This window comes from Vulpes lagopus, chromosome 12 (genome assembly GCF_018345385.1).
Source record: "Vulpes lagopus strain Blue_001 chromosome 12, ASM1834538v1, whole genome shotgun sequence".
Classification (NCBI taxonomy): domain Eukaryota; kingdom Metazoa; phylum Chordata; class Mammalia; order Carnivora; family Canidae; genus Vulpes; species Vulpes lagopus.
In genome coordinates, this window is record NC_054835.1 from 18,379,450 (window position 1) to 18,390,754 (window position 11,305).

At 51.8% G+C, this 11,305-nt stretch overlaps 2 protein-coding genes across 4 annotated transcripts in view; both read left to right on the plus strand.

The window, feature by feature from the left end:
* PHF12 (PHD finger protein 12) overlaps nucleotides 1-4,610 on the plus strand; it is a 42,749-nt gene extending 38,139 nt beyond the window's left edge. For 2 of the 3 annotated variants that reach the window (XM_041724948.1, XM_041724949.1), the window contains 5 exons: nucleotides 249-392; nucleotides 1,323-1,421; nucleotides 2,171-2,253; nucleotides 2,845-2,983; nucleotides 3,333-4,610. In XM_041724948.1, the coding sequence (XP_041580882.1) occupies nucleotides 249-392; nucleotides 1,323-1,421; nucleotides 2,171-2,253; nucleotides 2,845-2,983; nucleotides 3,333-3,667 (800 nt within the window). In that variant the 3' untranslated portion in view covers nucleotides 3,668-4,610. Of the gene's footprint in view, nucleotides 1-248; nucleotides 393-1,322; nucleotides 1,422-2,170; nucleotides 2,254-2,791; nucleotides 2,984-3,332 lie in introns of all 3 variants that reach the window. The other variant, XR_005983083.1, reaches the window with a different exon arrangement.
* Nucleotides 4,611-7,080: 2,470 nt separating this feature from the next.
* On the plus strand, nucleotides 7,081-11,280 carry DHRS13 (dehydrogenase/reductase 13). The gene is made up of 5 exons (XM_041725807.1): nucleotides 7,081-7,335; nucleotides 7,450-7,568; nucleotides 8,536-8,659; nucleotides 8,840-9,151; nucleotides 10,664-11,280. Exons 1-5 carry the CDS (start codon nucleotides 7,209-7,211, stop codon nucleotides 11,113-11,115), a joined length of 1,134 nt encoding a protein of 377 aa, XP_041581741.1. The 5' UTR covers nucleotides 7,081-7,208; the 3' UTR covers nucleotides 11,116-11,280.
* The last annotated feature ends 25 nt before the right edge of the window (nucleotides 11,281-11,305 follow it).

Genomic DNA, 11,305 nt, shown 5'->3' on the forward strand with positions numbered 1-11,305 from the left:
GTGACCTAAAATTAAGCTACCCACCTGCAAGAGGCAGCTGCACAGGCTGCTCCAGGGCCCATGTCTCACTGCAAATGGCTAGTGGGATTCCCAGCTCTGGATCCTTAGGCCACTTTGTACTCCGCTGTCCGAGAAAAATCACTTGGCTAGATTTTAGAAATGCTAAACTATTTACTGTATGACCCTCACCTACTTCCACATTCCATTTCCTCCTCAGCTGCTTTTTAATCTTTCTCTTTGGTTAATAGAAATCGAGATAAATATGCTGGACGAGAAGCTGATCAAGTTTCTGGCCTTGCAGAGAATACATCAGCTTTTCCCCTCCCGGGTCCAAGTTTCACCGGGCAGTGTCGGGGCACATCCGCTGGCTTCTGGAGGGCACCACACAGAAGGTGCGCATGCACACACCTGCCACCACAGCATACCATCAGATATCTTTTCTGTATGTGAGCAGCTATTTCCCCTCCATGAGGAATCTCAGTTTTCAGTACCTCAGTGCTCCTTGTTTGCCTTTAACGGGCTTAATAAAGCACCATCGTTTCTTTCCCCAGAAAACAGGAACAAAAAGGCAACCACAGCTTTCACGTCAGACTCAGGGAAGTCTGAGCTATAACTTTCTTTCATGCTCATCCACCCTGAGACACACATAGCATCTATAAGTGCTTTTGGGTATATGTGGTATGCTTTCTGCTGAACTGCTTTCAAATATATGGGTTACAAAGGTTTCCCAAAAGGGAATTTTTTAAGCTCCCTTTATGGTTAGAAGCAAAATAACAGCTGGGCTAGGGGCACCTGGCTGGCTCAGTCAGTAAAGCATACAGCTCTTGATCTCAGGGTCATGAGGTTGAGCCCCATGTTGAGCATGGAGCCTACTTAAAAAAGAAAAGAAAAAAAATAACAGTTGGGCTGGCCTCCTAGAAATTCTTCCCAACAGTTTAAGTGCTTAGGATATTCCTTAGAGCATTAACCTTTAATGAGCCTTACTGACTGAAATTGTGTGGTCCCCAGACCAGTAGCATCAGCATCATCTAAGAACTTGTTGGAAACGCAGTGCTCAGGCCCCACCTCTGACCCACAACATCAGAACATTTCACCCTTGAGTTCTGTGACCATCTTCAAAGATGGTCCCTCTTACCCTGTGTTGACAAATGCTCTGGGTGGGGGAAGAGAGCATCACCCTGAAGCAGCCCAGGGTCCAAGGTGAGTTTGGCAAGATGACTCTTATCTAGTGGGATTATTTTCTCTACTAGGTTCTTTCGGTTTCTGTTTGGGTCTCAGGTCCTGAGTTTCTGAATGATGCTGTACCTGTGTTTGTCTTGTAGTACAAAGAAAGGAAGTACAGGCCCGAGCTGTGTTCTACCCTCTCTTGGGGCTGGGAGGAGCTGTGAACATGTGCTATCGAACCCTCTACATTGGGACAGGTGAGCCAACTAGAAGAGGCAATGAATCTGTTCAGCCCTAAATACTAACACACACACCCCTTCCCCACAGAGGCCAGAAAAATGTGTGAGGGAAACCCTCTTCAGGGCTGACTGGTTTAACCCAGCAGATATTCAGGCAAGAGGGACTAAGAAAGGAGATTGCCAGCTACTTGTCTTCTCTGGCTCGAGCCCTTTTGCTTTGGACCCAGCATGACCTCAAGAGAGAGGAGTCAGCTCTGACTGCTGCTCAGGGAGGCATTTTAAACACGCAAGAAAAACCCAAGCAGAGGGCACATACATTGTCCTGGAGGTCTTTGAAAGAGTGATGGGGCTCACACATACCTAACCCTTACTCAGTCCTGTATCCTGTACACAGGGCCTGTCAGATTAGCCCTCGGCCTACAAATCCCCTTTCTCTCCAACAGTCGGATCTATAAACCCTATACCCTGTGTTGTGCCCTCAGGGAAATAACCCACCGTCCTCAGGGACTCACTCTTCCCTTCTGGGCAGCAGCCATGTGTTCTAAACGAGATCAGCTGGCAGGGACAGCTATTCTTTAGAAGGGGATTGGAAAAGAAACCAGTTTTATTCAAAAATACAAGGAAGAGGCCCTGAGCTAGCTTTCTCCTGAGGTCTTATCAGTCAGTGCCTATCCCAAAGCTCACTCCCTGCCACCCACCTTCCCCCTACACACACACCTTACAGTCTGTTCTCTGCCTGCCTTTGCCTCTACTCCTGCCACTTGCAGGAGCTGACATGGACGTGTGCCTTACAAACTATGGTCACTGTAACTACGTGTCCGGGAAACACGCCTGCATATTCTATGATGAGGTGAGGGCTGGGAATGGGGTGGGAGGGAGCTCTCCCAACCTGAGGCCTCTCCTAGGCAGTAGGGTTTTGTTCCGTGCCCTGGGTGAGGGGAACAAGGAGGGGGAGGTATTCTCTTCTTCCTTCCCTGTCATTCCTGGAGGAGAAGAGTCTTGGCGTGAAAGGGCATCTTCCCATGGCTATCCTGCTCCCTAGGAGGAGGATTGCCATTTCTCCTAAGGTTGGTCACAGGCTCAGCAGGGGGAGCCCACCTGAAAGCAGGGCCAGGGGACCAGCACAGGAGGAGGCCAAACCCTCTGTGCCAGTGGATAGCATTTCAGCAGGAGCCCGTGCCAAGGAGGCGCAGAGTAAAGGAGCAGTGGGAGAGCGGGGGTTGTGGGGCACTGGGAAGGGAGGCTTCCCTGAGGAGGTGAATCTTGAGCCCTATTCTAAAGAGACAGGGAAGTTGGGGCGGGGGGGGGGGGGGAGCTTGACTGGGGAAGAAAGAGAGCTCCCAAGGTAGAGCAGCACAGCCTTCTCCATGTGTCCTCTCTCCCCTTAGCCCCAGGCCCCACGCAGCAGACCACACATCTTATCTTCCCTCCTCCTCCTCAGAATACCAAACATTATGAGCTGTTAAACTACAGTGAGCACGGGACAACGGTGGACAATGTGCTGTATTCATGTGACTTCTCCGAGAAGACCCCGCCAACCCCCCCAAGCAGTATTGTTGCCAAAGTGCAGAATGTCATCAGTAAGTTGGAGCCTGTGGCCACAAAGCTGGCCATTTTTGGACACATTGTGTTAAGACCCCTGTCAGGGTGGCTCTGGCTTGCTGCCAATGACCTGCTCTCCTCTTCCCGGTCCCATTGGCCAGGCTTTCCTTGCCCATGGGCCCAGGGAAAGCCACAGAGAAGCCAGTGCTATGGGTGCATACACCTCCTTAAGGACTTCCAGCTCCCTGGGGCCTTTCCCAGTGTCCCTCAGCCCTAGGCACACAGCATTTAGAAAGGGGAGGAACAGAGCCCCAGCCAGGGGCAAACAGCCCAGATGGATTGGCTTCTCACCATTCCTCTCCCAGTGATGGCCCTCTTTCTTCCCAGGGCGCCGCCGGCACCAGAAACAGGATGAGGAGCCAAGTGAGGAGGCAGCCGTGATGAGCTCCCAGGCCCAGGGGCCACAGCGGAGACCCTGCAACTGCAAAGCCAGCAGCTCGAGCTTGATTGGGGGCAGTGGGGCCGGCTGGGAGGGCACGGCCTTACTGCACCACGGCAGCTACATCAAGCTGGGGTGCCTGCAGTTCGTCTTCAGCATCACTGAGTTTGCGACCAAACAGCCCAGAGGCGATGCCGGCCTGCTGCAGGATGGGGTCTTGGCCGAGAAGCTGTCTCTCAAGCCCCACCAGGGCCCTGTGCTGCGCTCCAACTCCGTTCCCTAGGACGGGCAGCTGCCCCAGCGCCCGCCCACCCGCCCCACCCAAGACTCCTGCGATGCAAAAATGTACACAAACCAAGCCCGGGTTTTTTCTAGACTCCACCAGAAACCCTTCAACCACAATCTTTGCATGAAATGAAGAAAAACCTTTGACTGTTTTTTAAAAAATCCTTTTTCTTTTCTCAAGTTCTAGGGGGCATTTGCACATACATTTGTACTCAACATTTCATGGGAAAGCGGCAGACCCGAGCTGAGGAACAGCGTGGGCAGGGAGGGGAAGGCTGGCGGTCTGGACACGTCCTCAAACATGAAACCGCTCCCCACCCAACTCCCGCCCCCTCCCCCTCCCCCGCCGTTGTAAAATAATCAGAAACTTGTTCTATTTTGTGGCAGTGACAATAGTTTTATATTAAAAGAAAAAATACAGTTTTCATACAGCAAAATCTATACAATATCATTGTTTTATTTAATATAAAGATCGCTACCCACCCTACTTCCGTGGTTCCTACCCTCCAAGTTATTTTCCCTTTCTGCAGCGGTTGCACTACAGGTAGCTACTGTGTATTATGGACAAATGAGAAATGAATTCTTTTTCTGGCTGTCCATTTATTTTATTTCAAATAAGGAAAAGTGTATTTGGATTTTGTGTAAATACATCCAGTGATGACATTTTTTCAATGTTTTTAAAAACTGTACAGTACTACATGTGGTAGAGCGTTTTCTTCAAATTGTCTATTGTAGCAAAAACGTTTTTGTCGTAAACCTGTTTTGTCTCCTTTTTTTGTTCTCTTGCCACTTCTCTCCTGTTCCTCCCACCCCTGGCTCCCTCCTTTCCCCACCCCCCCCCCACCCCTAGTAGTACCAATGTACATAGTAATTGTAATGTTTTAGACTTTACAGAAACTTTCCTGTATTCTGTATATAAAAAAACAAAAATACTTCAAATTATGTTTTCTGCCTGTCTGTCCTACCTGTCATCACCCTTACAGAGGGGACCCTCCCCCAAGATCCTGGTCGCAGTCTCTGAATTCATTTCATTCCCAGACACTCAGTCCCCAAGGGAAGGCAGGAGAGCGGGAGGTCTGGAAGGAAAGTAAGCCCAATATGGGTGTAGGAAAGTGAAGGGCTAGGGTTGCTTCTGCTAAGGGGGAGCAGGGGGCTGTTGTCTGGCTTTATGGGTGACTTGAGGAAATCACTTGATGCAACCATATACAAGAATTCAAGAGAGTGGGCCCTTGCCCCTTCCTGTTGACTCCAAAACCAAGATAAGAAAACAGGAGCTGTTGTAAGACCTCTGCCTTCTGGCCTAGAAACACTAACCTCAGGAGTTAGGGCTGCCTTTGGTTGCAGTCTTTTGCTATCCTGTTTGATTCATCGGTTCTGGGAGAAGTCAATGCCTGGCTTTATCCTTGTCAGCCTTAGCTGGGCATGCAGCACCTCAACCAAGTATCACTTGCATTCCTCCTCTCTGCATGGCCTTTGCTGGGACTTGGGGCTTGGTCTAGGTAACCCACTGTAAGCAGGCAAGAGGACAGATGTGCTCCCTGCCTCTTGGAGCTTAGAATCTAGTGTGGAACAATTTGTCGATTTAAATGTCTCTGGGAAGCATCACGAAGGAGAGATTCAATCTCTAGACCCAGTCAAGCCACAACTTACATGACTAGCAATCCTAACTTCCCTACAATTGCAGCTCATCAGAAGATGCATGCATGGCATTTCCTTAATTCTAAGGCCCTGACAACCCTCTCAGCAAACCAAGCTCCCATCCTTTCTCCTCTCAAACCATACATGAGAAACTTTCTTTTGGAAGTGTTTTTTGAAGACAAGTCTTTGACTCCTTAGATAGAGATCACCTGTGTGTCTAACCCAGCAATGTTCCAGGAAGTGGTACCTGCTGGTGTGTCAGGGTTTTGCCCTGAGGATGGAGAATGCACCCATTCATTCCCAGCTTCATCCCACAGTGTCTACAATAGAACCCCAAACCCATAATGCAGCCAAGTAGGAAACTTCTCCCTCCCCTGGAATCAGGTCTGTTCCTAGTTTCCACCTACCTGCTTGGCTTAGCCTCCACCACTGCTCCCTGTGCCCTGATGGGCCTCAAGGTCCCCAAGGACAGAAACATTGTTCTGTTCAGTATTTCCAAGGCTAACCACACTGCTGGTCACACCATAAATGTCAAACAGCAGGTGCTAAGTTACAATGGTTTACTCAGGCAAGTCCTTGTCCTGGCAAGTGACCTGGCCAGCAGTACCCTTACCCATACCCTAACCCTCCTTAGCTGTCCCCACTTACCTTGCCATCATAGTCACTTCTTAAACTGAGTCATGGAGCTTCTTCACCTATTTCTACCCCCTGTGAGGACCATCCCAGAGAAATTTCCTCCTGGAGGTCAGATAATGGATTTTGCATTGAATGCTTCCCTTCAGAAATGTAGAGGATGGGGAGCAGAGACAGGGAGATATAAACAGCTAATGAAGGAGTAAATCATAACAGCCCTGGACAGATGGTGCCACCCTGACCATTACCTCATCTCTTTCTGACCTTTATAGGAAGAACAGGAAAAATTCTAGCAGCAGAGGGCTGGGAGTGAGGATCAGGAATTGGAGGGCAAGGCTTCCAGGACCGATCTCTCTCAGACATAACAGCATTCGTGTACATAGACACCCCTCCAGAAGAGAAAGTCTCTGCTACTCACAGTTGACACCCAGAGGGCTTACACACACCCTGTGAACCCCTCCTGCAAGGCCTCAGCTACGGGCATGTGCACAAAGGACAGCTACATAGGCAGATGTTCATTCAAGCACACATAGGCAGAGACTACAGATGCATGCACACACCTCGGGCGGCTCTTGGCCCACGTGGGCACAAACATGTAAAAGATGGTCACACAGGGATCCCTGGGTGGCGCAGTGGTTTAGCACCTGCCTTTGACCCAGGGCGCGATCCTGGAGACCGGGGATCGAATCCCACGTCAGCCTCCCGGTGCATGGAGCCTGCTTCTCCCTCTGCCTGTGTCTCTGCCTCTCTATCTCTCTCTCTCTCTCTCTCTCTCTCTGTGTGTGTGTGTGTGACTATCATAAATAAATAAAAATTAAAAAAAAAAAAGATGGTCACACAGGCACACACAACCTGAAGGGCAATCCCAGGGCCCATGGGCACATTACACACTCACGAGTCATTCACACACTCAGAGTAGGTGGATGCGTGTACATAGCCAGGGTGCCCCTGCACACAAACACGCTTCTGGAAGGAGTTCACGCAGGCACACACCTAGAGGGCGCTGCCAGGGCCCAACCCACACGGGCCTCTAGAAGGTGCTCCACAAGCACACGCCTACAGGACGAAGGCGCATGCCTAGGGGGCGCTCGCAGGGCCCACGCTCACACGCACGCACACACACCCCTGCCCAGCCTCCCGCCCGCCTCCGCCTCCGCCTCCGCCTTCAGGGAGGCCCGAGCGGGTGCGGGGCGGACCGGCAGCCGCCGCGCGGGCGGCGATCCAGGGGAGGCGCGGGGCCGGTGCGGGGGCCGAGCGGCGCGGCCAGCATGGAGGCGCTGCTGCTGGGCGCGGGGCTGCTGCTGGGCGCCTACGTGCTTATCTATTACAACCTCGTGAAGGCCCCGCCCTGCGGCGGCATAGCCAGCCTGCGCGGCCGGACGGCCGTGGTCACGGGTGAGTGCCGGGGGCCGGGCAGGCGGGCTGGCCGCGGGCGGGGAGGCCGGGCGGCGGGGGCGGCGGGGGCGGTGGCCGGCGGGGCTCAGCGCGCCCACCGCCTGCCCACCGCAGGCGCCAACAGCGGCATCGGGAAGATGACGGCGCTGGAGCTGGCGCGCCGGGGAGCACGCGTGGTGCTGGCCTGTCGGAGCCGGGAGCGCGGGGAGGCGGCCGCCTTCGACCTCCGCCAGGTGAGGGGGGGTCAGAGAGGGCGAGAGGGCGAGCGGAAAACGGACACATGGGGATGCAGAGGGGTGAACACAGCGGCTCCCTCAACTGGTCGTTACGTGCAGAAAAGAGGGTCCGCTGGTGCTCTGGCCGTGCGGGGAAGGGGCACCAGACGCCAGCTAGGAAGTGGGTTTTGCGAAAGAAGTAATTGCTGTTCTAAGACGTTTAAGGATTGGTAAAAGTTACATTAATGAAAGACGGTAGGGAAAGGAACAGCAGGGGGAACAGCATATGCAAAGGCCCTGAGGCAAGAGAGCTGATTTGAGTTTTAAAAAAAATGAAAGAAAAGGCTTATTGAGGCTGGATGGAGCACAAAATATAGGGGAAAGAGGCAAAATGAAGATGCTGGAGGCCCTTATAGACCCTATTGAGGAACTCAGATTTTATAGGAGGAGCAGTATTAGTGAAGGGTCCTCAGCAGGGTATGGACTGTCAGAATAGCCTTTCGGGAGGAACCCCTCAGTGGCTGCACATGCCTGGACTGGGGTGAGGGGGCAAGAGTGGGTGAGGGGAGACCAATGAGAAAGATGTCTGTTGTAGATTTCAGGATAAGCAATAATAGGCAGAGAGAATGATAATAATACCAAGTACTACCTACACAGTGCTGACTGGGTGCCAGGCTCTAAGTATTTTATGTATATTAATTCAATCCTCACAACAACTCTGTGAGATAGGTGCTTCATTATTCCCATTTTACAGTGAGAAAACTGAGCCCCAGGAAGATTAATGTCACACTTGCCTAATGTCACACTCTAATAAAAGACAAAGTCAAGATTTGCATCCAGAGTCCACATGCTTATCCACTACATTCTATTGCCTAAGGGCAAATCTTAGTTAACAGTATGAAGAGGACTCTCAAAATTTGGTACCTGGGGAGAGGGAAGAGGAGAGAGATGCCTGGTGACAAGCCCAGCCCTTGCTGCCCCACAGGAGAGTGGGAACAATGAGGTCATCTTCATGGCCTTGGACTTGGCCAGTCTGGCCTCTGTACGGGCCTTTGCTACTGCCTTCCTGAGCTCTGAGCCACGGCTGGACATCCTCATCCACAATGCCGGTGAGGGGCAGCAGGCCCTGCAGGGGGGCGGCGGGTGGGCAACCATACCCTCCGGCCAGGTCTTGCCAAAGCCCATTGGATGTGTGGGAAGGATGCCCCCTACCACTGTCTCACAAACGGGGACACTGTGGCCTTCCGGGTTCCCTGTGGAGCAGTTGTCATATCTAGCCCCTGCCCCAGGGATCAGTTCCTGTGGCCGGACCCACAAGCCGTTTAACCTGCTGCTGCGAGTGAACCACATTGGTCCCTTCCTGCTGACACATCTGCTGCTGCCCCGGCTGAAGACATGCGCCCCTAGCCGCGTGGTGGTGGTATCCTCAGCTGCCCACAGGCGAGGGCGCCTCGACTTCACACGCCTGGACCGCCCAGTGGTGGGCTGGCAGCAGGAGCTGCGGGCATATGCTGACAGTAAGCTGGCCAACGTGCTATTTGCCAGGGAGCTCGCCACTCAGCTTGAGGGTACTGGTGTCACCTGCTATGCAGCCCACCCAGGTGAGGCCTGGCTCTCTGACTGCTCTGGTTGGCTTTCATTCCCCCTCTCTCAACCTCAACCTGTCCTGTGCACCCCCAGCCTCTCACTGAGCCACAGAAACTCAGAACAGGAAGGAAACATGGTATGAGGAGAGACTGTTCCTTGCTGATCTTGGAAGAAGGCTCTCCTTGTCTGGGTTATTCCCCTCACACCACTAGCTTGGATGCTGAGTACTGGTTAGGGTATGGCAATTAATAAAGCCCAGGCTCTCACTCCAAGAAGCCATCCATATGCTGAACTCACTATAAAAATAAGAATGATGAGGAAGGCTAATAATTACTTATTCATTCGAAAAGCGTTTACTGAGTACCTATTACATACCAACCATTAATCCTGGTGCTGGGAACATAGCAGTGAACAAAACATAGACCTTTTCCCTGTAGAATTTACATGCTAGTTTAAGGGAAGGGGACATGACTAATAAATATATACAATGACAGGTGGCAATCAAATGCAACAGGAAAAATAAAGCAGAGTGAGGGGGATATGAAATGACAGGAGGTGCTGTTTTTCTGTGGCAGTCAAGGAAGACATATCTGAAAAGGAGACATTTGTGTCTCCTAGACATTTGTGTCCCATTTGTGTAGATGCCTGAAGGAGATGAGAGAATGAGCCATGTGGCTTTCTCAGGAGAAGAGTGTAAAGACCAGAGCTGATAGCCTTTGCAAAGACCCTGAGGCAGAAGTCCCTGGCAGGCTGGAGAAAGAATAGGGAACCCCTTGTGGCTGGAACAGAGTGAGAGAAGGAGAGTGGCAAGAGATGAGATATAGAGATGGGCCGAGTCATCTAGGGTCTGGAAGTCTACTGTAAGCATTTTAGCTTTTAGGCTAAGTGAGTTAACTGATGAATAAGGCCCACCTCTGCCTTATGGAACAGATCACAAGATAACAAGATCTATCCCACCCATATTACCATACCGCATTTTTTTTTTTTTTTTTTAGATTTTATTTTTAATCTCTACACCCAAAGTAGGGCTCAAACTCACAACCCCAAGATCAGGAGTCATATGCTCTAACAAGCAAGCCAGCTAAGCACTCACCATATCACACTTCAGATAGTCATTGCCTAAGACTCACTAGTAATTATAATAGTGACAATAACCACAACTAATGGTTATCAAGCTTTTATTACACTCCTCATCTCTAATGTCCAAAACAGTGGCCCATCTGCCATTGGTTTTAATACCTTTGCTGCTTAAACAAAGGAAGAGGACTTGAAGAAGGAAAAATGTGCCCTCAGGCGGGGGGGGGGGGGCGGCACAAGGAAAATCTGGGACAGGAGAATGGACAGGAGCCCAGATAGAAAGGAGGAGGCTTGCTGTCCCCCACAAGGGACCTGAATGCCCACTCCACACTATCCTGGTCTCCCTAAAACTGGACTCTGTTCCTCATCCCCTTCTAGCCCTGCTCTTGCTGCTCTTCCCCTGGACCCTCACCCACCGTCCTCCCCACTTCCTTTCTTCCTGTCCACAGGGCCTGTGAACTCGGAGCTATTCCTGCGCCATGTTCCTGGATGGCTGTGCCCACTCTTACGCCCACTAGCTTGGCTCATGCTGCGGGCACCAAGAGGGGGTGCCCAGACACCCCTGTACTGCGCTCTACAGGAGGGCATTGAGCCCCTCAGTGGGAGATATTTTGCCAACTGCCATGTGGAAGAGGTTCCCCCAGCCGCCCGAGATGACCGTGCAGCTCACCAGCTGTGGGAGGCCAGCAAAAGGCTGGCAGGGCTGGGGCCTGGCAAGGACGCTGAAGCTGATGAAGATTCCCAGCCTGAGGACCCGAGGACCCCATCTTCCCCGAGCAGCCCCCACCCTGAGGAGCCCACAGTTTCTGAACCCTGCCCCACCTCTCAAAGTTCGCAAGACTTGCCTAAGGTCACACGCAGAATCCAGGTTCAAACTGAACCTGAGCCCTACATTTCCTAATCCCTAGGCTGGGATGTTTTCCATGGCACTGGGTGACCCTTGGAAACCTTCACTGCGCGCCAGGCCATGCCCTGAGCACTGAGGGGTTTGCAATTTTTACCTCTGTGGTTCTTTTCTGGGGCCCCACATTATGTCCTGAACAGCTCTTTTCCTGGTAGAATGAAATCGTGGGCGATGGTTTCTTCCTGAA